Source organism: Lepidochelys olivacea (genome assembly GCF_965140295.1).
Source record: "Lepidochelys olivacea isolate rLepOli2 genome assembly, chromosome: 11".
NCBI lineage: Eukaryota > Metazoa > Chordata > Testudines > Cheloniidae > Lepidochelys > Lepidochelys olivacea.
The window spans coordinates 52,885,285-52,912,328 of record NC_140421.1 but is presented as its reverse complement, the minus strand read 5'-3'; the positions used below and the strand labels follow the sequence as shown (position 1 = coordinate 52,912,328).

Here is a 27,044-nt window from a genome sequence, read left to right as displayed (position 1 = left end):
ATTTACAAGAATATAGACCAATGGGGGAGGAGGGAGACAGCTGGTGAAGTTGGGATTTCTTCAAATGCTGCTTTGCCACATCTGCAAAGTCATGTCCAAAATCATCACCTTCCAGAAGTAGGACTGGTAGAAATGATATTTGGGTGCATATGGTATGGCAAATATGTAAGGGGGAAGCTGCACCACTCCTCCCCGAGGCAGACAGGAGAAACAGGAAGTTTATTACCCACACTGTTTGAAAAACCAGCATTGACCGCAGCAGCCCAAGTTTCCCTACATTGCCTCACCAACCACCACTGGGCTCCAACCTCGTTCTGGAGGGAGCACCCCAAAAGATCGGATGATAGTCCAGTCTCTGAGTTCGTCCAATCCTTGGCCCCTCTGCCAAGATTCCTAATAAGGGTGCTGGGGGATTCTGTAATGTGAACACTGGAAAACAACAACTCATTTCACACAGGCCACAGAACAGCTCTCAAGTTGTAGTCACTTTCAGTCACCACAAGCCCAGGCCAACCTCCAGGGGGTGAACGGCTTCATATTCCATTATTAATTTGCTGGGGTGCCCATTTCCACCATATTTTGGATGTTTGGCAATTCGCATTCCCCCTACGCCGCCAGGCTAATCTCTAAAAGGAAACATTTAATTAAAACGGAAAAAAAAAAAAAAAGATAGACAGGCACGTTACACCTTAATAATTATGCAACTTTGTTAATGCTCACCCTCAAGCCACAAAAGTTCTGTAAGTACACAAATGTATTCAAACTAATATGAAAACACTGTCAGTTTAGAGGCAATTACAGTAGATCCCAGCTTGTCATGACAAAGCGGAAGAGGAGAAAGTGGAAATTAGACTATAAGAAGCAGAAAGATCTGCTCAAATGATTTACTGAGCACTCCCCCCTGTACCAAAAACATGCAGCAACTGTATTTGTTACTATCGTTCAACTACTGCTTTACACAACTCCAAGTTTCTGATCACTGATGGAGAATGCTTGCCAGATATTAACAATTTTATGGTGCTGTAGATTACATTTGGTCTTAAAACCTTCAGCAGTACATTTTTAGGTTAACATTAATGGTGATATGAATGTTGCATATTAAGAGCGGGTTACCTGCAAAGGCTGGTTTTCAGGCATCAGATTGCTTTTAGACAGCTCTACCATCTCCTTTATTTGATAGACAGCGTAAGCCAGAGTAACCCAGGGAGAAGAACTGATCCCCCACGCGGGCTTGTTCACGTCTTCCTGTTCTTCTTGATGCTTCGTTTTCTTGGGAGGAAGTCTGGGCTCAGTTCGAGGCATGATATCTTCTGACTGTTGGTGTATGAGGTCGATGGTTGCTATAGGAACAGGGCTGGAAGGCACTGGGATCCTTTCTGCCAGCATTGTCTTCTCTAAAGTGTAGGGCAACATAATCATCAATGAAGTCAATGATCATTACAAGGAAATGGAGAATCAAAGCACTGAATATGAACATACACAAACATGCTTTGCAATAAACTAAGAATTGCTCTGTTCCCTCACTGTGATTCAAGGACCTCTTGATGCCAACTGGCAGTGGGTACAGGGATTCCTCTGGGCTCACCAAAACAATGTCATGTAAGGTCTCTAATGAAAGCCCAGGTCACACTGGTCATTAAGTAATCATTGTGAGATGTATGTATGGAAAATATGTGGAGTTATGCATATACACTGAAAATTATGTTCTTTAGGTGTGCGAGTTAAGACAGACCACCAAAAGGTAATCCACATAATCCTGGCAGGCAGAGGGGAAGAGATGCTTATCTCACTCTGGCCTGTCATAGGCAATCGGACTATTGTATCTTTCACAATAAACACCTGTTTGCAGTCTGAGCAAAATGCTAATCAATAGATCACACGGGCTGGAGGAAAAAACAAACAGCAGGAGTTATCCTGTTTAGGGGTAAGACAAGGCAATTCCTTGTTAGTTAAGTTCAATGTCTACAAGGCATGTTATGATTTTATTTTAGATGTAACCATTTGTTTTCAATATGCTTACTCACTGTCACTTGAATCTCTGTTCTTTGATAACACACGTATTTGTGTGTTCACTATGTAGCTATCCCTAAGTGCTGAGGTGTTAAGCAAAGTGGAGATCCTGGGTTGAATTTTACAAGCTGGAGCATATTGTTCCTTTGGGAATAGAGGATCTACAAGTCCAGAGAGTGCTCAGTGGAACAGGGGCTGCACCCTCCACAGGGAGGATTCGGGCATTGGTGGGCACTTATCTCTAACAGGTACAGAGGCAGCGAGGCCTGCGGAGCCTGGAAGCGAGAGCTTGCGTTGCCAGAGGCTGGTGGCTTCAGGGAGCTGAGCCCCAGCCAGCACAGGCAAAGCTCCCTCATGCTAAGGGCAGGTGGTGGTGAGGTGCCTCATAGCCTTGGCAGTAAGGATTGTGCTGTTCCCCCCTTGCACACGCTTCTATTGTATGTACACAGTTAAGACTGTGGCTCTATCACAGTTTTACTTTTGATTTGAAAAGGACTGTTTTCAATCGAGCCGTCAGAAAGACAGAAGAGCCGCACCTGTAACCTCAGTGACAAGTATCAGGTGGCTAGGCGAGCACTGCAAATGCCTAAGTGAGACACCTTTCTTTAGATGGGTTTTTTGAAGCTTATAAAGGCAGGATTAATATCAACGACGAGCGGCTAAACCATCTCAGGTTCCCAGATGATATAGTGCTGATAGCCGAAAATACCGCCCAGCTTGAGAGAATGCTTAAAGAACTGAACGTGAAAAGTAGTCAAGTTGGATTAAAAATGAACCAGTCGAAAATGAAATACATGAGATCAGATGTTCTGCCAAGAACCCAAATAACTCTTGGAGGAGAGCAGATCCAAAAGGTTGATAAATACGTTTATCTGGGCCAAGAAGTCAACATGCGCCACCATCAGAAAGGCGAACTGTCGCACAGAAAAAAAGCTGGATGGTGCGCATTCAATGACATCAAGGACAGATTAGCAGAACAACTCGTGCGAATCTTTTTAACTTGACCGTGCTTCCAGTGATGTTATATGGCAGCGAAACATGGTCGCTGACAAAGATCGAAGAACATGAACTGTCTGTCACACAGAGGGCGATGGAACGAACATTTTTGGGCATTTCGCTTGGCGATCACATCCCCAATGAAATAATTATGCAGCAGTCTGGAGTGCGAGACGTTGTTGAAAGCAGGCTCAGCAAAATGTGGTGTGTGGGACATGTGGCCCGACTCAGCGACAACAGATGGACCACAGCTACATCCGAGTGGTATCCATGAGAACCGAAATGACCATGCGGTCGGCCTCCAAAGAGGTGGGATGATTTCTTAACAAGGAGATATGGACAAGCATGGCAAAGGATGGCCAGAGCGAGAGAAGATTGAAAGACGTGTTGTGATCGGCTCAGTCTCAACTGATGAAGGACCGACAGCTTACGCAGAAATATCTGATCAATGCAGTGATTTATTGCCTAACACACTGTGCCCTAAAGATTCTGGATTGCTGCAGGACATTTCTATATATAAACAAGTATTAAAATAAGTGGGCTAGATTTTTTGAGCAATAGCTCTGTGCCATGTAAAACAGTCTAGAGGTAAAATATACTATTTTTTCCTCAGACATTTTCAAAAGAAAGCTTAAATAAAATACTAACAAGTAAAATACTTCAGGGACTGAAATGGCAAACCATTAAGCACATGCTTAGCTAAACTCATGTGATTACTCATGTGAGTAATCCCATTTAAATCAATGAGACTATTACAATGCTTAAAATTAGGCTTATGTTTAAGTGGATGCAAGATTTATGTTTAAGATTTTCAAACAAGTACACAGATGCAGAAGGAAATACAATAACTGGAATATTAAATTCTAGAGAACTATGGCCCAAGAGAAAAATATGAATCCATTTGGGAGGCTCACACATGTACTCCATATGCAATAGAAACAGCGATTATCCCGTCCAAGTTTCTCTTTTGTGCCATAATTTCTTCCACCTGTGTTCAAGTGATAAAGGCAAAACAAATATTTGAACATTCTTAAACACAGGCAACTCAAGAACTACTAAAGGACAACCCTTGTATTTTTAGGATAAAGAAAAATGAACTTCAGATCTACCTGGGTTTTAGTATGGAATAAAAATAACATTTGGGTAAAAGACACTAAATGTTTGCTTATTATTTTTCATCTCTATGAAACAGGTTTATTTTTGGTCTGTAAAAATAATAATATATAGGGTTAATGAAAAAAATAATGTCACAGCTCCTGGGGAATGATTCTGGGCTAGTTTGCCTGTATTATGACCACATATCTCAAATGTCACACACTGATAACTCGAGTTATCATCAGAACACAGGAACAGTCTTGGTCTCGTTGACCTGACTATTTACCTTCTTTTTCATCAGGAACAGCTAGCCACTGGATTAATGCAAAGAGTAGTAGGATCACTAAACAGGCCATTCCTATCCCCCTGAATGTTGCTGCAGCCCCTGTAATGAGAATTATTTTTAGAGCATTTGTTTAGGTAATACAGGAAAAGACAGATATTTGTGATGACTTCATTCACTGCTTAATATCCCATGTAAACTCTCTTTCTTTTTATATGGCATCTCCATTGCTGGAGGTTTGCAACCATGGCAGCCCATTCTCTATGATCTTCTGCCAATCTCTTTGTGGATGAACAGTCCTCTTGATCTACTCAGGATACCACATCAGAGTCCACCCAAGATCAAACTCTCATTAGGTTATTTACTCACTCCACTCACTTTCAGCAGCACTTTCAGCAGCAGGTTATTTTACACAGACTCTAAACAAATTATGCTTTCACTTCTCAATTGAGTGTGCAGAGGTTGCATGACAACCACAGAGTAGTGAACAGTCACTGGTCATCTGATGAAGGATTCATCCTGCTGTCTAGCTGAGGACAGGGCAGTGCTTAGGAGTGGATTTGCTCACATAGTACTAAAAATTCAAGGCATAACATTACAAACACATACACATATAATCAGTGTACAACATCTACATGTGTCTAAATAGATTTTTATGTGATTGAGAGTAACAAATATGGCATCATTAGCAATACATTAAGTGTACATGTGCTTTTAGTCCAGTTTTGCTGCACTACTAAGAAACTGCAATCACACTTAAATAAAATGTTTGCTTACCAAGATAGTTGACCAAAACCCCACCGATCATAGCCCCACAGCCTCTGCCCAGACCTAAGTGGAGACCTTGTAGAATCCCCTGAGCTGAAGTTCTTAATTCTGGAGGCACTGCAGCACTAAGATATGAAATACAAGCTGCCCATATGGCTGCATGGGTTACACCTATGGAGAGGAAACATTTTAGAAAGCACTAAGGATGCTATCATGATCTGTTTTCATTTATTAGTTGACAGCAGCAGTTAAATGTCCTGGGAAGGAAGTGTTTATTAAAGTACTAAAGTCAACCATGTTCCTCTAAAGTATAAATCAGTCTTTCATAAAATAACACAGCTTTCCATTTTTTCTGTGATGCCCAACCTGCCTAGAGATGCAACAACTAGGGCTGTCAATCTCAGTTAACTCACACGATTAATTCAAAAAAATTAATAGCGTTTTTTAAAAATCATGATTAATCGCACTGTTAAATAAGAGTACCAATTGAAATTTATTAATTTTTGATGTTTTTCTACATTTTCAAATAGATTGATTTTTATTACAACACAGAATACAAGTGTACAGTGCTCACTTTATATTTTTATTACAAATAATTGCACTGTAAAAATGATAAAAGAATTTTTCAATTCACCTCATACAAGTACTGTTGTGCAATCTCATTATCGTGAAAGTGTAACTTATAAATGTAGATTTTTTTTTTGGTTACATAACTGCACTCAAAACAATGCAAAACTTTAGAGCCTACAAGTCCACTCAGACCTACTTCTTGTTCAGCCAATCATTCAGACAAACAAATTTGGTTACAATTTGCAGGAGATAATGCTTCTCGCTTCTTGTTCACGTCACCTGAAAGTGAGAACAGGCGTTCGTATGGCAGTTTTGTAGCTGGCATTGCAAAGTATTTACATGCCAGATGTGCTAAACATTCATATGTACCTTTATGCTTTGGCCACCATTCTTATACTACTTAAAAAATAATGCGTTAATTAAATTTGTGACTGAACTCCTTGGGGGAGAACTGTATGTCTCTTGTTCTGTTTTATCTGCATTCTGCCATATATTTCACTTCATTTGGGTTCAGGGATTTGGCTGAAAGGAGGTGAGCAAGGTGGGGGAGGGAAGAGCAGAGGGAGACAGTGGGGAGAGGGCAAGGGCTGGGTGGAGTGAGGCGGGGTCTGGGGCAGAACAGTGGTAGAGTATGGTGGGGCCACAGGCAGAAGAGGTGGGCTGGGGAGCTAGCCTGCCCAAGGAGCAGCTTCACCCACCACCCATGACAGCAGATAAGAGCGGGTCGGCTCCAATGCGCACTACAGTCTCCTTAGGCAAAGGCCGTCTTCACTGAACCGAATGTGCCGGCACCATGCATTCTGCATGAGGGAGAGGGTAAAGGGGTCTCTGAAGGGAACGGTGACTCTCCATCACCGTGAGGCAGGCTGGGCAGCTCTGTATCCTTTGCTGCCTTGTCCCTCCCCGCCCAGGCTGTGGTCAGGCATAGGGGCACCAGTTTAATAATACTGCGTAGGACCCCATAAATCCTAAGGACAGGCTTGCGACACTGGCTATAACAGTGCCGTGCAAATGCCTGTTCTCACTTTCAGGTGACATTGTAAACAAGAAGCGGGCAGCATTATCTCCTGCAAATTGTAACCAAACTTGTTTGTCTGAGCGATTAGCTGAACAAGAAGTAGGACCGAGTGGACTTGTAGACTCTAAAGTTTTACATAGTTTTGTTTTCGAGTGCAGTTATTTTTTGTACATAATTCCACATTTGTAAGTTCAGCTCTCATGATAAAGGGACTGCAGTACAGTACTTGTATTAGGTGAACTGAAAAATACTATTTATTTTCTTTTTTACAGTGCAAACATTTGTAATTAAAAAATAAATATAAAGTGAGCACTGTACACTTTGGATTCTATGTTGTAATATCCAAAATATTTAAATAAATGGTATTCTATTATTGTTTAACAGTGTGATTAATCACAATTAATTTTTTCAATCGCTTGACAGTCCTAGCAACAACCCATTTTCTGTCAATAGCTCCTCCTCCTCATGAGAGTAGCTGGGGGCTTCACAAACCCTAAGACTGGCTCATTGTCAATGTTTCTTAGGCTAGGTTTGCAATACTGAGCCTGTGCTGGCCTAGCTATAGCTGCCAGCACAGCCTTGTAGTTTAGGCACAGTGTACGCCTACAGTACAAGGAGTTCTGCTAGGGTCGGAACACCAACTCCCTAAACAACGATAGCTATGCCAGCAGAAGCACTCTTCTGCTGGCACAGCTGCATCTACACCAGTGGTGTTGTCAGTCTAGCCCTTCTCTTAGGGAGTGTGGTTTTTTCACACCTCATGACTGACACAGTTATGGTGATATATGTTTTAAATGTAGAAAGACCTTAACATTACTGCCGCATTTGAAGGAGTTCAAAGACTAATCCTTACATCTACACAGACATACCACTATGGAAATCAAACTGTTTAAAAAAATAAAATAAAAGCATATTCTAAGAACCACCTCAAAATCAATTCTTTCCAAACTCTTGGCACTACTCACTTTGCATTTGCACTTGGCTTTGGGAGATCTTGGCTGACAGACCACAGAGGTTCCTCAGGGTTTGGCAAGGTACACTAAGCTTTGCTTATGCTGTTTTGAATCGGACACAACAGGATTTCTTCCACTGTTGTAAGTCTGCTCTCACTAAGTGTGCCATGACAAATCATTTTTTCCCACCAGCAGTCAGACATCACCAGTTTCCATTGCTAACAGTGGTAGAGGTCCTTTCATATCTAAATAATGCATATGCATTTGAGGCACTCTTGGCTAATCAAATTATAATACATTTTGGTTGCCTTTATTATTTTTTTTTTCTTACCATGGAAAATCAGAAGATGCAGAGACAATTTTGCCTAAGGCAGAACATAGTGGTCAGATGTCATGGAGCAAAGAAAAAAACAAAAAAACCCCACCAATTATCAGCAGGCAGGGAGAGGGGAAGGTTGCTATCTGCAGCCTCAATTTGAAATCCTGAATTTGGGGCAGGAGGCAAGAATAAAATGGCAATTTTGTAGAGAGATACATGGTGAACACACCTGAAGCTATTTTAATGTGGTTCTGCTTTAAAAAAAACAAACAACCCTCATGGGTTGGCTGTTGATATTTTTTCAAGGTTGGGTGGATTTAAATATAGTCACAGCTCATCCCTTGACTAGCCATTGCTAGCATTTGCCCAATTGCTAGCTTAGAAAAATGGTTTGGACAATGGATGATTTAACCAACAGGGATCAGTCCTATGTACCTGATTTATTAACCAGCATCAGGGAGAGACAGTCTGGTTCTGCAACTGCTGATCAGCACAGACTGAACAGCCACATAAACTAAATTAAATAAGATAAGGGTAATAAATCTGTAGGTGGCATACTGACATACAAGATTACATAGTATTCATTTAATGAATGGCAATATACTGGAACTGATCTTCTGGTTAGGAGCCTATTTGATGGCTAGAAAGTTCTATGCTTATTTTTCACTCTCTGCAAAAAGTCTGATTTAGATAAGTTACAACAAAAATATGTGGGAGCTTCAGGAAATTTAGTAACAGAGGATTAGTCAGCAGATTACAGAACACACCATGATTAAGTACATATCTAGAAATAATTTTTCAATTGTGAGTCTGTCCTTACTTATAACGCATCAAGCTTATTGAAAGACAACTTATGCCAGACATGCTGAATGATTTTCAGACTACTTTATACAGTATATATGGGTCCAAAAATTTAAAAAGTAATAATTTTGAAAAACCTACTGGGTACATACTGATGAGATTCCCGACTGATTTCATTTTAAGTAGAAAGTAACTATCATCTTCTTGATCCCCAATTTAAAGGCGTAAACAAACAAGGATGATTCAGTTTTTCAAAAACTATGTCATATGCTGATTAAGGAAATCACTTAAAAGCTTATGTAATGCACTCAGACTGTCAATTACAAAAGAGAATAAAATATTAATCATCAAGTTAAAACGTGGCAAATCCAAAACATTTCTGGTGTACTTTTAATAATTTGAGTACCATGCTCATCTATTTGGTAAGGAAAACAAAGGCTACAATATTAAACACACCCCCCCCCCACAAGTCTAGAACAATAGGGTCCAGAGAAGTGTCTGGAGTTTTTAATTCCCTTCAAAATGAACTTAATCCCTTTAGAGCCAAATAGGAAGAAGTTTGCTTTTTATTTTGTGTGTGTTACTAAGTCATTTGTTTTTTATGATGGGCATCTATATAGGATTAGAACGAGTTAAATGTTTCAAGAGAGACTGTCCATGTGAAATATAAATCAAAAATCAAATACACTGTCTTGCTTTAGCCACTGGCATCTCTTTGGACACAAGATCTACAGTAACAATTTACATTGAAGTTTTCTACTCATGCTAACCTCTAGCAAACTAAGTTTTAGAGCATGGATATTTTATGGGATGTAATTCATCCAAACAAAAAAGGAAAAATATTTTATTAATTACCCACATACCCCTCTCTCCCTTAGGGATTCAGATACATATACTCTGCCTCTCCTACCTAGCTGTTTAAAATAGCCACAAATTGATTCTGGGACCCCATTCCACTGTTACACAATCCTGACATACAAAGGAAGCTCTACAGCAGAAGGCAAATGAAGCAGGCAAGAAGAGACCTGTTCTGTCTTGGCTGGTCTTTGTGAGGACTGTACCATTTTATGTCCGTTAACTATTCTATTGGGACAAATCTGGCATTGTTTCTCAGATCGTAACTGTCCATTGCTCCTCCTTGAAGAGTCACAATCAAATTATAACCTTTATATAACCAGATGGTCAGCGCCTATATAAAGAGCTTTCAAACTAATTCTGATAGCGTAAAAGGAAAAGATTTTAATATCATAGCCTGTCTAATCGAACTGTGGTGAATAAACCATCCCTCCCTCTCCAACATTATTTACTCCACAGAAGTAACCATCTTTGCTAACTTAAACTGGAGCTTCACGTGCAAAAGGAAAGCAAGACTGGTCCTGGTACTCATTTCTGGAGCTTTTTAGCCAGTTGCCACTTTGTAACAGCTCCATATCTTTAAAATTGATATTTTCAGGTCATTAGTCTCATCACCCAGCTGGTCAATTTAGAATGGCTGCTATTAGACAGATGAGGAAATTTTATACTGGGAAAAATTCTTTCCCAGAATAGAGTTCAGCCCATTGTTTTGAAAACGACATGGCCTGAGTATTTTAGTGTTAAAACTACAGTCACTGTATTGAGACAGAAAAGTGATTGATGGGGCTTTTAAGCTTCTTTATATCTATTAAATGCAAAAAGTCAACACGTTTGAAAGACAACAGTTAAGGGGGGGGTGGATTTATGCTTGTTTTAACCTTTTTTTTTTTTTTTTTAAATGCTCTAGCCACCAAGGAAAATGTTCTGGAACATCCTTTCTTTGTTATATTTTTCAATGACTTTCTGAATTTATAATTTAAGCTACTGAATGCTCTACTGTAACCTGACAAGAATTGGAGACAGATTACATTAATTCATGTCTTTGCATGATTGGAGAATGAAAACATGCAGCATTGTATTTACACCCCACAGACACTCATTTGGCAGGCAGCCTTGAAACTTCTAGCAATCCAAGTTAATCCAACCCCTTATTTTCATATAACCATGCATTTGTGAACAAACAAGGCTTATGGTTTCCAAACTCTTTCATTAGGAAATAAGTGTAAAATAAACTCCTCTCATTTTCTGTCTTAAGATGCTGTGCTTGAGCAGCTCTCACGAACTTGAAATACACTGAGAACAACAAAACTGCTGCATGGTTAAAATTACAAATCAATAGATGCAGTTTGCACAGTCTCTTCTAGAAATCTCTCCATGCCCTGTGGTGGCCTTGAATTCTTATCTAGAAATTCAATTGTACATTTCTAATTTTATGATAATTAAACATTTAATCTTCTTTAAAATTAACTTATCCACCATTACATACAAGTATTTCATTTACTTTGATTTGACAATCAGAGACCAATAAATGAAACAGTTTTACGTAGAGAACTTCAGGAATCACAAATTCCAAATCCCACCCTAGGTAATAAACAGCACAAGTTTGCCATATTTTACTCTATCAGTTCTGCTAAATATGTAATTCTACAGAAAAGTCATTAGGCATTGGAAACACTGTTAGAGCATATTGTGATAAGACACTTACCAAATCAAAAATTTTGAATTACTACATTAAAATGCACTCATGTGATGTATATAATTAGAAAAAAAACTTTTGGAAACCAGAAGCACTAGATCAAAACAGAAGGCTCATTAATACCACAACTTGTAGTGACTCATCGGATGTTGCTCACTTTGAATGGGAGAGTCAAGTAATCTAGATCTCAGATTAGAACCACCTCAAAAATGGTAATATGGTGAGGTGTGATCTTTTTTTGAACGGTGTTGCATGCTACAGTAAATTAAGAGTATAAATGGTAGAAAGTAAATCTATATAGAAAGTAAATCTGAATTACAGTAATCTAATATGCTTTTAGTAACACAGCTAAGGTCTTTTTAAAAAATATGATTTTTCATCTGACAGCAAGACTCAAAATGATGCTTCTGCACAGACCACATATATCATTAATATCTCTAATTTAAAATAATGGCCCTGTAAGTAATTGATTTGAATAAAAAGTAAAACTAAAAGGCTTGCCTGGTCTTGCAAGCACATACAGAGCTTTGTTGAAACCTAAGTTCCTGTCAGGTTACAATAGCTTAAGCTATAAATCACAGAACACCACTGAAAAACAATTGCAGAAAAACTGAACAGACAGGATGTTCCAGAACATTTTCTTTGGTGGCTAGGGCATTTAAAAAAAAAAAAAGGTTAGCACAAACATAAATCCATTCTTTTTAACTGTTGTCTTTCAATCATGTTGATTTTTTGCATGTAATAGATATAAAGAAGCTTAAGGACTCCAGGAACCAAACAGCACATGCAGGTGTGCATTCAGCTCATGCTCCTGTCTCTTTGTTTAGTTATAGGGCGTGTTGATCTCAAACAGATCTGTTTGGATCAACAAACAGAACAGTGTGCAGATCAACCGCAGAACCAACCTCCTGACGTCAAATCTTTTCCATGACGACCACTGTCAAAATTTATGAAACCATAAAGTGTTTTGGGATATTTATAGTCAGAAGCAAAGAGCTACTGGACTTTCTCTTAATCACAGCTCAGATGGCAACATGAATAATTTAAGTGGCTCGCTTTATACTATAAGATCATAACTGCATCATCTTACCTTGAAGTACTTCCATAGGGAGAACAGTCCAGGCATTTTCCAGATAGGAGATATAAATGTAGCGAGCTGTATTACAGGCAAGGCCAATATAGAGCACTCTAAAGGGAGGAAGGAAGAAACACAGTTGTAGAGGTTTGCAGCTGCCATGTCTTGTATAGTACCATAAATATACTGGATTGCTTTCTAAATCCTAATAAGAATGCGAAATGCAGCACAAGGAAGTGTGTGCTCACATGTAACAATTTCTTACTCAAAAATCTTCCTTTACAAAGATCCCACACCTAAACGCAACCTCTTCCCACTCTGCAGGCCTGCAGTTAACCTTCTTCCAAGTTGAAAATAAAAATGTGATTGATTAAATTTAAACAAAACCCCAGGAGAATTCTTTTCAAACCACTAATGGAAAACAAATTAATCCTAAGTAGAGGGATGTTTCTGTCTAGGGTTAATAGACCCTCTGAGCTTCTGACTAGGTAATGTCTATTCTCATTTTATGTACTGTCCTACTGCATTATATTTTAGAGAGAATATGGTTTCCATCAAACCTCACACCAGCCTTTTTAAATGCCTCAACGATTCAGACATCATCATGTCCTATAATTAGTAACAGAGCTGTACAGTTTAAGATGAGTATAGGTCCATATTATTATAGGAATTTATTTCATCCATGCTGATGTAAAGTTAGCATTCCAGAAGTTGCATCCAGTTCACTACTTCTCTGAAATATGTACTCTTCCACAAAAAACAATACATACTCCATGTAGTGACAATGCTACTGTTGTCACTTGTCTAGTTTTCAACAGGACAATCCAGTTTGGAAGCAAGAGGTTACGAGTCAGGTTTTAAAATAACTGGTGACCAGAAAGCTCAAGTCCAGTTTTCCCAGTTCATTTTCTCATCATACTATTTAACCAAACATCCCCTCTCCTTTCCTGACTTCAGGCTTCAACCCAATTGCTTCTTCCTCACCAAGCTAAACTAGCATTCCTAGAAGCAGCCTTTGTTATGCATCGTATCTTTCCTGTGGCTCTAAAAAGGAAACATTCTAGTAGGAGGAGATAAATCATCTCTTTTCCAGGACCAGGGAAAGAGGTAGATTTGGATAACAGACTAAATTAGTTTAAATTAGCGACAAGTCACTTTCCCTTGTTGTCCATTACTGCCAGGAAATGCAAGCTGTAAAATCAGAAAGGAAGAGGAACGTGACTAAACCCCCCTTACCATCCGTCCATACATAGAGGGGCAACATTAACTTCCTCCCTGGTTTGCATTTGACACGTACCAGGTTCACCTAACTTTACAATAACTTTTCTGATTTTTTTTTTTAAAGGTTATTTCTGGCTCTTTATTTCAACCTCTCTTTTAGCACTCTGCTTATTATACCTCCCTACAGGGCAAAGATGAGACTGCAGTATTTACTGATCTGCACTCAGGTGTTTTGTAAAAGATCTTGTTATTCAACTTGCAGGTTTCTAGTGGACCTGTTCCAAGTGGGAGCAACTGTAGAACGTTCAAGGTGACCCACAGATATTTTAAAAAAACCCTAATCTTAGAATGATGCACTGCATCTCTTAAATAACCAAGGTATGAGGGCTACTCAGGATTGAAACACAGGAAAATTAAAAAGGAAAAGTTGGTCTGGAGGTTAAGGCACAGGCCTGAGTCTCTGAATATCAGGGCTTTATTTTTTCCACAACCTCAAGCTCACTATGCACTCTTAGCAAAGCCATTTAATTGCTTCGTGCCTCAATTTACCATGTGTAAAACTGGGCTAATGATTTCCTATTTCACTCAAGTATTGTGAAGCTTAAATCAATGTTAAGAAACTTTGAAAAATCTAAGATGGAAAGTGCGAATACAAATGCAGTATTTTTAAAATTTTTTTTAAAGAGGTCCCATGATGTTCAGTCTTACTGGCTTCCACTCAGACAAAGGCCACTTTGCTCATGATATCACTACTCAAACGTAACTACACTGGAGTCAGCCTACTGGGATCAGGTAAGCCTGTGCTTTCTGCAATAATGCCCAGATTTGCAAAGTTCTTAATATTTTATACCTTACAATAATTCATGTATTGTTGCAGAAAGTCTTACCAGACACCCCAACAAGCTGGCTCCGGACTCTATGCTTCCACAGGTATGGCATGGCGTTAGAGGGGGTCGATAGCTGATGTGTGTCGCCAGGATAGTAACACTGGAGCATCACTTAGAGCAGAAAATGGGGAGCAATGGCAAGGCTGGACATCAACAGGCAAAGTAGGGTAGGGAGATTAAATCTGTACGAGATTTACGGGAACGAGAGCTACAACGAATTTGTTCCTTTCATCCATTCATCTCTACCATCTTTCTGTCCAACAACTTCACCTATTTTTCTTGATTGACTCCAGTGCAATCAATTTCTTGCCAACTTCCTCCCAAAGAGAAAAATGGCCCTATGCAGTAAGCACACTTTTCATGTCCCTTCTCACCAGTTTCACTTCCTTTCTGCCAGCCTCCATTAGCTCAGAAGCAAAAAATCAAGTAAGGAATACGGACAGAGTTCTCCTGTTTACTTGTCTTTCAGAACGTTCAGCTAGATATTTATAAATCGAACCCAAAATGGCCAAGATGATCACATTTGAGTGTCAAAAGTTTAAGCACCCAATTAAAAGTAGCCTGCTTTTAGAAGGGCTGAGCCATTGAATTCAGGAGCTAGTAAGTACTTGGGGAGCCCTCATCATAATCTCTGAGCAACTGCTTGTTTAATTTTTCTCATCTTTCCATGATCTTTCATATCTTAGGACACAGCTGTTTAGCAGAGCCGGGCGAATAACTGATTTTTCTGTTCATTGACAGTTATGAAAAAATAATCCAAGAAGGTTCAGGTTCACCAAAATTGAAAAATTTCAACAAATTGAAAAAAATCCATTTTGGGCACTTGTAAGGGGCTAGATTTACAAAAAACACATGGAGAAACCACTGCCCTCCTTATAAAACTTTCAGTCCAGTGGTTAGGGCACTCATCTGGAATGTGGGAGATCCACGTTCAATTGCTCTCTCTGCCTGATGTGGAGCAGGGGCTTGATTTGGGTCCTCCCACATCCTAGGTGAGGACCCTAATCACCAGTCTATAGAGTCATTCTCATGCTTTTTCCCTGACCCAATGACTATTCATTGTCATTCACAGTGACAATTCATAGTACACCACCACCACCACCTCCTCCTGCCATTTTGTGAATGGTATCTAAGGCCTGGAAAACAAAATGGGGATCAAAACTATTTGGCAAATTTGTGTCAAATTTACTAATAGTTTCTGATCAACTAAAATTTCATTTTTCAATACACTATACACATGAATTTTTTTGCCCAGCTCTAGTCATCACCCAACTGTTCCCCAGGAGAACAATGGGTGCTAAACAATTTTGACAGTCTTTCCACTTAATTTAGGTGCCTAAATGAGAGCTATTTTGAAAATCTGGCCCTGATGCTTTAAACTTCCTACCCTCCATATGACATGCAGACAAAATAGCTAAGTGCCAGCATATAAAAACTAGGAAGCAACTGGAAGAGTAGGCTTATGCCCAGAATAGAGCAGTGGTATTCAGAACTGTCTGAGTTAGCAACCAAAGAAAAGTGCTCACTGCCAGAGAGCAATTATCTCAATTTGAAGAAATTTGGACCCCTTTTCTAGATACATCTGGACATAAAATATTGAGACGGTTCAAAGAATGCCATACCTTCATTCCACCTAACCTCTTTTTCCCTGCCCCTTCCTCTCTCTATTCATGTACATCTTCTCCTAGTTTATTACTGCTAACCCCACCCTGTCAGGCAGGAGGGATAGTGAAGGAACTAGTGCTAAGCTATCAGAAAAATTACAGCAAGAGCTTCTATTCTTTAGAATGGAAGGAAGAATACGTAGACATCAGTGTACTTCTTTGCTGGTAGTAGGGGTTAAAGGAAGATAGAACAACTTCAGCTGTGACCTTTCTACACCATAATAGAAAAGTCATAGGCATCTCCCTCACAACAGACCTAGGAAGTCTTCAGGGCTGGGTGTGTAGTGGGAGGAACCTTTCCCCTCCCACTATTATATGAGACCTTAGAGCACAGTTTCTGAGGACACTTAACCCTCTATGTTCATATTCTGTTTTGGGCCATTAAAAAAGGATACAGCTGTACAACATACAACGCTGGTCTCATCTGGTTATCTCTGTTTTCCATAAGATACATTAAACATCCCTAATGCATTAGTGTAGTTTAAAGCTAATGCTACTCATTTTATTAGTAAGTGGAGTAACCTTAAAATAAAGTAAAATAAAATAAAGCAGTCATACCAGTCAATGTGTTTAAAGCAATGCAAAGGGGATCACATACAGCAGTGGTTCTCAAACTTTTGTATTGGTGACCCCTTTCACATAGCAAGCCTCTGAGCGCGACTCCCACCCTTATAAATTAAAAACACATTTTTATATATTTAACACCATTATAAACGCTGGAGGTGAAGCGGGGTTTGGGGTGGAGGCTGACAGTTTGCAACCCCCCATACAATAACCTCGTGATCCCCTGAGGCGTCCCGACCCCCAGTTTGAGAACCCCTGACATACAGGATCATTAACTCCTCACCGTTGCCAGTTAGTTTTCACTTTTTGGGAGGAGGGGCTTTAATGCAGTGGACCAAGAGTCTACGTTATTTTGCAAAGTTCAAAGAGCTAGTGGAGAAAGATAGCATCTGGGGCGGACAGTTTGCAAGTTGCTATGACTAAAATATAAATAAGTATTAGATAATACTAAAATATGAAAAGAATAGGACAAACAGTTAATATACATTCATTGTTCTGGCTGTGGTTATAAAGGGACGTGTGTTAAACTGACTCTAGCTACTGTTAGTATCTAAGCAATTTAGGTCAAGTGAAGCAATACACTCTGCCCAATATCTATCAAAGTTTAGAAGAGATGGAATTTCTTTTTAAAAAGAAATCCTTAATATGGAAAATGTAGAGAAAAAGCAGCAAGGTCTACACCCCATTCTTGTCTATTTTACTCTCTTACTTCCACAGTCCTGCCATTTCTCTTTCCTACTTAAACCACACATGAAAGAAAACGGGCTAAACCTAAGTTTTTGTACTATAATCAAGTACATTTTGAAAACACCAGGAAATGGAAGTATCTTGATGTAGCCCTATGACTGACTGCCCTGACCACTTTGCTTGTATATTTTAACTCCTCCACTCCGTACATGTTTCTAGAGGCTTTAAGGTTCTTAGGGCAGGGAATTTCTTCCTATATATGTGCGTACAATATCTAGCACATTGTGGGTTCTACTGCAGTATAAAGAAAAATATTAAGAGGGGAAATTAGGTTTCACATTAAGAGTTGACCTTAACTCCCAAGGTTGAACAGGAGCATTATACTACAAAGCTTTACAATTGGTGTTGTGTAAACTAACGCCTATTGATATCAAGATTAGGAACATCAAAGGTTAATGAAAAAAAGCAGTATTTAAAGGTACTCTAAGCAGCCAGGAGCTATGGAACTGTAGATTCCAAAGAATTTTGGATGTAGGAGATATACTTCAAAACTGGCAGTCTCCTGTTCAGCAAAACATCGATTGCTTCATACCCAGATTTAAAACCATTTTGACTATGATTTGCTAATGACTGTTCTTTCCATGAGTATTATACATTTCTCAATGTCACTGTGCCCTAAAAGAAAATTATGCATTTAACATGAGCAAGTCCCAGGTCCAGATTATCTCCATAATTACATTGCATACAAACAGACAAGATATAATAATTATCTCTTGTTCATTTATACACCTTTAAAGTCAATATACACATGTAAATTCCAGGGCTTCAGCTCCATCAAGGGGTACTTTCTGGCGACATCGGGTGGCACGTACGTATCTCTTACCTGGGCCATGTCATTACCAAAACCTCCAATATATAGAATTTAGCCGTGGACTGTCAAATAAATAATCCTTAAATCTAATCTTTTACTTAAAAAGGAAGCTTTCCCTTCCATGATCACTCCTTCCACTTCCCTTTTCCATCCAAATGCATCTAGATCTAGAGTAATGAAAGTACTACATCCACACATCTGGCACAAGACCTCTTGTCAAAACACAATGCCTCATAACTCCACCAGTTTATTTATGTTTCTTTTTCAACAGACACTTTAAATGCCAGAGGAGAAATACGTATCTTTTTAGACGGCAATCCATCTACTGCCTGTCACATAACATAAGGCTAATATTCAATACACTGCATATGAGAGGAGGAAAGCAAATTTAACATGCCAAAAACAAAACATTTTCATGCTGCAGGTGTAGAGACCATCTCAAGGTTTCAGCATGGTCTATGAGCTGAAAATGAAAAGTATCTTTTGCTATTAAATTACACTCTTCTTTTTTCCTTTGCCTGCGAAGTGCCAGTAAATTTTGTTAACTAATTATGTGTAAAATTTAAAGTTATGAAAGCTATTTACCCTTATTATGCAATCCACTTCCATGGAAGGAAGATATGAAAATATGACAACTCCTGCTTCACCAATAAAAACAAGTGAAGGGAAGGGAGAGAACATCTTGTGATCAGCACAGAAAAATGTATACTGGTTTGCTTAAAATAATGGATCTAGATTAATTAAAAGCCTAAAGACTCTACTTGGTATAAAATTTGATGTCCCAAGTGCCAGGCACAGTAACTTGAGAGATCACTTGAAACATACCTTTGGCTGAGGTCAAGAGAGACAACAGTGGGATCAACTCACTGAAAACAAACAGGACATGCAGAAAAAACTGCACGACCCATATGGTTGAAAATGCACTGACATCTAGATAACGGATCCTCAGGTGTATTGGGAGAGGGTATGGGAACAAGACTATATATACAGTTTTGTGAAAATATGCTTTGCCTCTGTTTAGGGGACCACCGTAAGTTGTGACAATATTACACACTTCAAGATAAACAAGCCCAGAATAGATTGTTGTTCAAACAAATCATGGAGTTTTGAAGCAAAATCATTGGGGATACACTTTAAAGTAATCCTTTCAAGGTTACACTGCCAAATATCACTGAAGTGCTGAGAAAACATTTTGGGTGTTATGAGTAAGTTACATCATATACATGTTTAAAATGGACATTTCTTTCATCAGGCAGTCACGTATCTGACTGTACGCAGGTCAGGCAGAGATCTTTAAAACAAGGGGCAAGAGTGGTTTTGGAGAAGTGTTGCCTCACTGTTTAAATCCACAGTAAACAGAGTTCTCCAATTTAGAGACTGTAACCTAGTCCCATTGTCTAGAGAATGTATTCACGGTATTTATATACATTTTTGTAATATAAAGTTATAGCACTGGAATATATTTCAAATTCACTGTGCCACATTAGGAATTTGACAGAAATTGGGGGAAAGGATCATATTAAAAATAAGGCTTGCTAGAAAAAAATTCATAATAAACTTTCACCAGTTTCTAGCTTTTTTTTTCTTTTTTAAATATTGGGTAAATGCTACAGGGATCTTTATGTTACCTCTTCTGTTTCTATTGCACTGGACTCCTACCTTGCCTGGTATATCAGAGAGACTACACTATTTCTGGATGTTCAGTGTTCTAGCACCAACACAATATCACTCCCTGAAATACTTCTAGGGATGGTGCTGGCAAATACTGATATCTTCACCGATGGTGCTCTCCAACAATGAAGAGATAAGTGAGGTTGTTCATCTCCAGGCAGAACCATTCTTGGTCCAGCTCAGCCAAGAAGAGCATAACTTAAAAGAAGTCACATTTATAAGCAGCACAAATATAGTAAAAAAAAACAAAAACAAACAGATTCACAGGAGGAGACGATTTAAAACAGAGAAACACGAGGCTAACTCAACTTAATACTCTAGACACGTAGCTCCAATAACATGTGCACAGTTCTTTAGTGATTGTCATTTGCTTACCTGATGTGACCGATCAGTTCAATCAACTTGTGGCTAAAGAAGTAGGCAGTCAGCTCAGACACGTGGCTCAAGACAGAACAGACTCCAAAGAGGGTGGTAGTACCATTCAGGTCTTCCAAGTGCCAGTAGAGAAAGGTGAACACAAACCCATACCCAAACCCCATAAACCAAGCCACGAACAGCACAGACCCATACTGTATGCTGCAAAGGAGCTTCATCAGGTCCCAAAAACTGAATGACTGAGACTGGCTTATGCTGCTGGGGGTGTCATCAGAGGATTCAGTGGAGGCATTTCCATCCACCTGTGGGATCTCTACTTCCTTCCTCTTGTTTTCATCTTCTTTGTAGTGGTTATAATGGAATCTGAACTGGGTGGCCACAATAAGTGCCACTGACATCAGTACACCAAAGACTATGAAAACAATCCTGTAATTCTTGTACTCAGGAGCTTTACACCCCAGACCTTCGATGATCACTTCTATTCGGGTATAGTCTATACCAATTCCCACCGACAGCATGGCCAGTCCCCAGCCCAGAGAGCCCCACATTCGCTGCAAGCCATAGCGGTCCCTGTGTTTGCCAAGATATTGGAGAGTCACGGTGTCCACAATGGTAACAGATGAGGCACTGAAAAACTCTCCTATAATGACAACCAAGAGAATGAGTAGAAAGATAGCTTCTACTTCTTGATGATCATAAACCAGCATGACATGGTCAAAAGATACTGGCTTCGTGGTGACAACAGGTGGTGGCGTAGGGTGGGTCATATTTTCTGGCAGTCCTGGGTTAGTGGTGGTATTCTTTGAAATAAAATTTGTATTGTTGTTATCCAAGGCAAGGTCTCCATTTCTGGTCTGAGCAGAAAATGGAAACAATTCCAAAGTTGGGGGACTGTTAGCTAACAGTCCCCGCTTCCCACGACCCTTCTGTAATGTAGCACTAGCTGTAGTTAGTAGAGAAGAAATCGTGGCATTTTGGGGCAGCGAAGTTAAAAGGTGGCTGGCATTGGAAGGATGTGGTGGTGGAGGGACCTTTGGTACACATCTTAAGGTAGCTGGTCTAACAAATCCAATCCCCAGGTTAAATAAAATCCAACATAAAAGCGAAAAGAGAAGGACAACTTTCCCTTTTTTAAAGCGATCTGCCACCACTCCCCAGAAAGGAGCACTGCAGAACTCAATAAAGTACCTAATGCCCACCAGAAGTCCACTCTGACTGGGCGACATGCCCAGCTGCTTATAATACACAGGAAGCAATGGGTAAAGGGAGCCATATGCAGAATAAAAGAAAAAATAAAAGACCTTGGAGATCAGAAGATCATTGTTTATTTTGACACAGTGCCTTTCTAACCAGTCTAGCTCCTCATCTGGGACAGTGGTGGTCTCCGTTGAAGGGGTTTCATTTTGGGGCTGGAGATCTTGTTCCTTGGAAATTCCATTGAAAGGATCAGCAAGCACATACTTTCTCTTCTGCTCTTCTTCATCATCAGTTAAAATGGCAACTTTATCATCAGCCGCCATAGCTCACCACAAGCATCCGATACTCAACACACTCTCCACAATGACTGCAGCTATCCTGTAGGGCAAATAAAATAGACTACAGTTAAAGCACAACAGAGAGAAGGAAGGGTGCAATCATGGAAGGTCAGGCACTGAGGAATAAAAGAAAGAGAGCCTCTTTTTATTACTTACATGCCCTGCCCATAAATATCTCAGGAGCTGAGGAAAGAAAAACATCGTATTCAACGGTTAATTCACTTTGATAATGCCAGACAATACTGGCAATCATGAAAAAGTGGATTTAGTGACTGCCACTGCCACTACTATAGCAATTTATCTTCCAGCAGCAGTTCTGTAGCTCTTTGCAATAATCATTCTTTACATTTATTACAGGAGAGATTTTCAAAGGCACAAATAGGAGCTAGGCAACTAACTGAAATTTGTGCCTTTGAAATCTCCCCCTACAAGTCATCTACTTTCCTAAGAATCTAACTCCAGTATTTACAGTTTTGCTTAAATAACCGAAGGACAGAAAATGAGGTGACTCAGGGCACAAGTCATGAGATATGAAGCTCTTCTTCACCAGTCATATCCATTACACCTAAAGGCCTATGAAAAATTATTTGATCTCCAACTGGAGTCCAATTTTGAGAAATGCTGAGCATCTGCAACTTCAGTTGAAGTCAGTGGGACTGTGGTTGCTCAGCATCTCTGGGAAAAAGAAAAGTAAGGCCCCCTAGTTCCTAGAGGGCAGGTACCTACATCATAAAAATCATCCTCACAATTAGGTTGGAAGCCTCAGTAGCAGGGGGCAAGGATCGAACAGACATGGGATTCAACTGATCTTTTATCCCTTCCAAGGTTCAGAAATACAAGAGGGACTGAGGAGAAAACATATTGCCACTGCAGGCCCCGTACTTATTCTGTGGAGAAACAGTGGATTTTAGGAAGGTCAGTCCTGTACCTTTTTACAAATAATAATGAATTTAAAAACCAATTTTAAAAGCCACCAGGATTTAGATTTTGCTTTTAAGAGCATCTTTCATACTTAAGGTGCTCATAAAAGATCTTAATAATAGTGTTAGCCATTAGTATTTTCCTTACGGGGAACAAAACATCGGTCTCCCACACAGAAGTGCAGTCCATTAGTTCTTGGCTACCAGATTGGAGACATATTGCATTAATTTGAGATTTTGTGGCATTAATATTTGTAAACTCAACCTGGAAAAAAAATTAGATTCACAAACTATATAATGTAAATAGGTTTCACTCTAAATAAATATTTCAGTGCATGTTTCTGGATAAGTCAAGAGATGCCACAAAACAATTTAACTTAAATATTTAATAGATACTCTCTTGCCTGAAGCAATATATTTGTGTTTTTCCCTCTGGATCAACTTACGTTCCGAAGCAGAATTTTTTAAGGTCTAAGTTTTAATTATAGTGGTTTCAAACTCTTTTGGATTGCTGATAAACTGTTCCACTTAAATTTATTAATGTCATAATATTTAAATTGTGAAATACAGAACATGTTTCTCCAGTGAGTCCTTTAAGATTCTATAAGGAACTTAACTTCCTAGTCTCAAAAAGCTGAGAAGCCCTCATAAGATTCCAATTTCTAATATTTTAGAATCAGATTGGAAGCTTAGTTTTGCCTTTTTACTAATTCATTGTTGATTGAGATAGGCAGAGATTATCCTTTTAAATAATCTGATTATAGTTCAGAATTTTTTCCCAAACATTAAGGGCACTGACCAGGGATGTAAGTTTAAAAGATTTCTTTCCAATCTAATAGTATTCACAGGTATTATTCTATTTCAGTGATGTTTATTAAGTTCTGTTCCATATTAAACCAATGTGCATTAGGTAGTTGTACTTAATTTAAAAAAAAAACAAACAAAAAAAACCATCAGAAGTAGGAAGCCTGCCAAACAAATTAGTGGGGCCACCAGACGATCGAGGTGCTAAAGGAGCACTCTAGGAAGATAAGGCCATTATGGAGAAACTAAATTAATTCTTTGCATCAGTCTTCATTGAAAAGGACGAAAGGAAGATTCCCATGCCCGAGCCATTCTTTTTAGGTGACAAATCTGAGGAACTGTCCCAAATCGAAATGTCATTAGAGGCGCTTTTGGAACAAATAAATTAAACAGTAATAAGTCACCAGGACCACATGGTATTCACCAAAGAATTCCGAAGGAACTAAAATATGAAATAGCACTACTAAATGTGGTATGTAATCCATCATTTGAATCAGCTTCTGTATCAGGTGACTGGAGGATAGCTAATATGCCGCCAATTTTTTTAAAAGGCTCAAGAGGTGATCCTGGCAATTAAAGGCTGGTAAGCCTAACTTTAGTACTAGGCAAATTGGCATTATTTCCCTTTACAAACGCCATGTTGACTCTTCCCCAATAAATCATGTTCATTTATGTGCCTGATAATTCTGTTCTTTACTATAGTTTCAACCAATCTATTAGAATTCTTTGAGGGGGTCATTAAACATGTGAATAAGGGTGACCCAGCAGATATAATGTACTTGTATTTTCAGAAAGCTTTTGACAAGGAGCCTCACCAAAGGCTTTTAAGCAAAGTAAGCGGTCATAGATAAGAGGGAAGGTCCTCTCATGGATCAGTAACTGGATAAAAAGACAGGAAACAAAGGGTAGAAATAAATGGTCTGTTTTAAGAATGGTGAGAGGTAAACTGCAGTGTCCCCCAGGGGTCTGTATTGGGACCAGTGTTTTTTCAACATAGCCATAAATCTGGAAAAAGTGTTAAACTGTGAGGTGGCAAAATTTGCAGATGCCACAAAATTACTCAAGATAGTTAAGTCCAAAGCAGACTGTGAAGAGTCACAAAGGGAATCTCACAAAACTGGATGACTGGGCAACAAAATGGGAGATCAAAGTCAATGTTGATAAATGCAAAGTAATACACATTGGAAAACACAATCCCAACTATACATATAAAATGATGGGGTTTAAATTAGCTGCGATCACTCACAAGAGAAATATTTGAGTCATTGTGGATAGTTCTCTGAAAACATCTGCTCAATGTATAGCAGCAGTCAAAAATGCTAAAAGAATGTTAGGCACCATTGGGAAAAGGACAGATAAGACTACAGTAAATATAAAACCACTATCTACATCCACAGTATGCCCATACCTTGAGTATGTATATTAGAAATAGAAATGGTACAGAGAAGGGCAGCAAAAATGATTAAGGGTATGGAACAGCCTCCATATGAAGAGAGATTAAGACAACTGGGACTTTTCAGCTTGGAAAAGAGATGACTAAGGAAGGATATGGTAGAGGTCTGTAAAATATTGACTGGTGTGGAGAAAGTGAATAAGGAAATGTTATTTACTTCTTCACATAACACAAAAACCAGGGGTCACCCAATGAAATTAACAGGCAGCATGTTTAAAACAAAGGAAATACTTCTTCACACAACATACACTCAATGGAGGGGACTCATTGCCATGGGATGTTGGTGGGAGGGATAGCTCAGTGGTTGGAGCATTGGCCTGCTAAACACAGGGTTGTGAGTTCAATCCTTGAGGGGGCCATTTAGGGCTCTGGGGCAAAATTGGGGATTGGTCCTGCTTTGAGCAGGGGGTTGGACTAGATGACCTCCTGAGGTGCCTTCCAACCCTGATATTCTATGATTCTATGTTGTGAATGCCAAAAGTATAACAGAGTTCAAAAAAGAATTAGGTAAGTTCATGGAGGATAGGGCCATCAACAGCTATTAGCCAAGATAGTCAGGAGTGCAACCCCATGCTCTGGGTGTCCCTAACCCGCTGACTGCCAGATGCTGGGACTGGACAACAGGGGATGGATCACTTGTGAATTGCCCTGCTCATTCCCTCTGAAGCAGGTGGCATTGGCTGCTGTTGGAAGACAGATACTGGGCTAGATGAAGCATTGGTCTGACCCCGTATGCCATTCTTATGTTCTTAATGTTTGTGGAATGAGCTGCAGTGGCCCAGTAATGTAATCTAAATTTTAGTCTGGAAAGCTCATCTCCTTCTCTAGACTCCAGCATTGTGATTGATTTTATCTGCAGGCATTTTTTATTACAAAATCGTCTGTGAGAATTTGAAATCTTTAAACAAGTTCAGTGTTGCCAATTCTGGGATTTTACCATGAATGTTGCAATACTTGGTGTTTTTCTCACCAACCCCAGCTGATGAATAATATTACCTGAGAACCTCTTCTTTCATTTCAGAAAAAGGTTCTAGCCCTCATAGTTGAAAAGGTTGAAAACAAGAATCCTAAAGGCTCTAAAACCAGAAGACAAATAAAAAAAAAGTGACTTTTTGTTCTTAAGACTCATGATTTTTAAATCAATGTCATAATTTTGGGGGCCTGAAACTTGATTTTTAAATGTTTGGAGTTGGCAGTACTGCAAATTGAAGAAGCTTTCTAAATAACTGATGCACACTGTTGCCAAATTTGAAAATCATTTTTCTTGCTCTTATTCACTAATATCACAAGATAATCTCTTAAAACCAGTTTTTGAAGTATACATTAGGTCTGGTATGTTAAATACTATTACTAATCAATTTAATTAGACTGGTGGAATCACTGAGACAAGTTCTTTTGCACATTTACAGTGGACTTTTTCTATTATTGTTCATTTTTGGTTGAAAAACACACAAAACAAATTCTACTAATTACCACGTTAGATTTGCCCTTGAGTTCTTCACTTTTTCTTTTAGGCCTGCCTTGGTTCTGCAACTGGTGGGTGGGCAGCCCCCTATACATGGGTGGAACCCCGCTGACTTTAATAGGAGTCAATTGAAGGACCATGGCCTTACTCTCTACCCTCATATTAACCTTATGAACCTATAAAAGTATCTCCACGCTAATTCTAGCTGCTAAGAGTTAATGTGTCAGAGTTTGGTTTCTCTCGATTATAGACAAGTTCTCTCTTACATTGCAAGATCAAGTGGCACAATGTCGTGCAGTTTGACATCAGCTCTTCTTAGGTCAAGAGAAGCCACAATAATCTTGATTAAAAACAAAAACAAATACACTATATTCCTAATCCTATGCATATGGATTCAAAACTATCTGATTTAGCACCAAAAATACGTGGGTGGCAATGTACAAAGAATTTTTAAACACAACAAACATGATTCTTAATTTGTCTTTTTA

The 27,044-nt window shown here is 39.1% G+C and overlaps 1 protein-coding gene across 2 annotated transcripts in view; it reads right to left on the bottom strand.

The window, feature by feature from the left end:
* Positions 1–27,044, bottom strand: part of MFSD6 (major facilitator superfamily domain containing 6) — a 40,665-nt gene that overhangs the window by 4,532 nt on the left and 9,089 nt on the right. For both annotated transcript variants that reach the window (XM_084643993.1, XM_084643992.1), the window contains exons 2-6: positions 20,380–21,954; positions 12,455–12,552; positions 5,162–5,323; positions 4,388–4,486; positions 1,114–1,394 (exon numbers count right to left, since the gene is read on the bottom strand). In XM_084643993.1, the coding sequence (XP_084500119.1) occupies positions 1,114–1,394; positions 4,388–4,486; positions 5,162–5,323; positions 12,455–12,552; positions 20,380–21,899 (2,160 nt within the window). In that variant the 5' untranslated portion in view covers positions 21,900–21,954. The remainder of the gene's footprint in view (positions 1–1,113; positions 1,395–4,387; positions 4,487–5,161; positions 5,324–12,454; positions 12,553–20,379; positions 21,955–27,044) is intronic.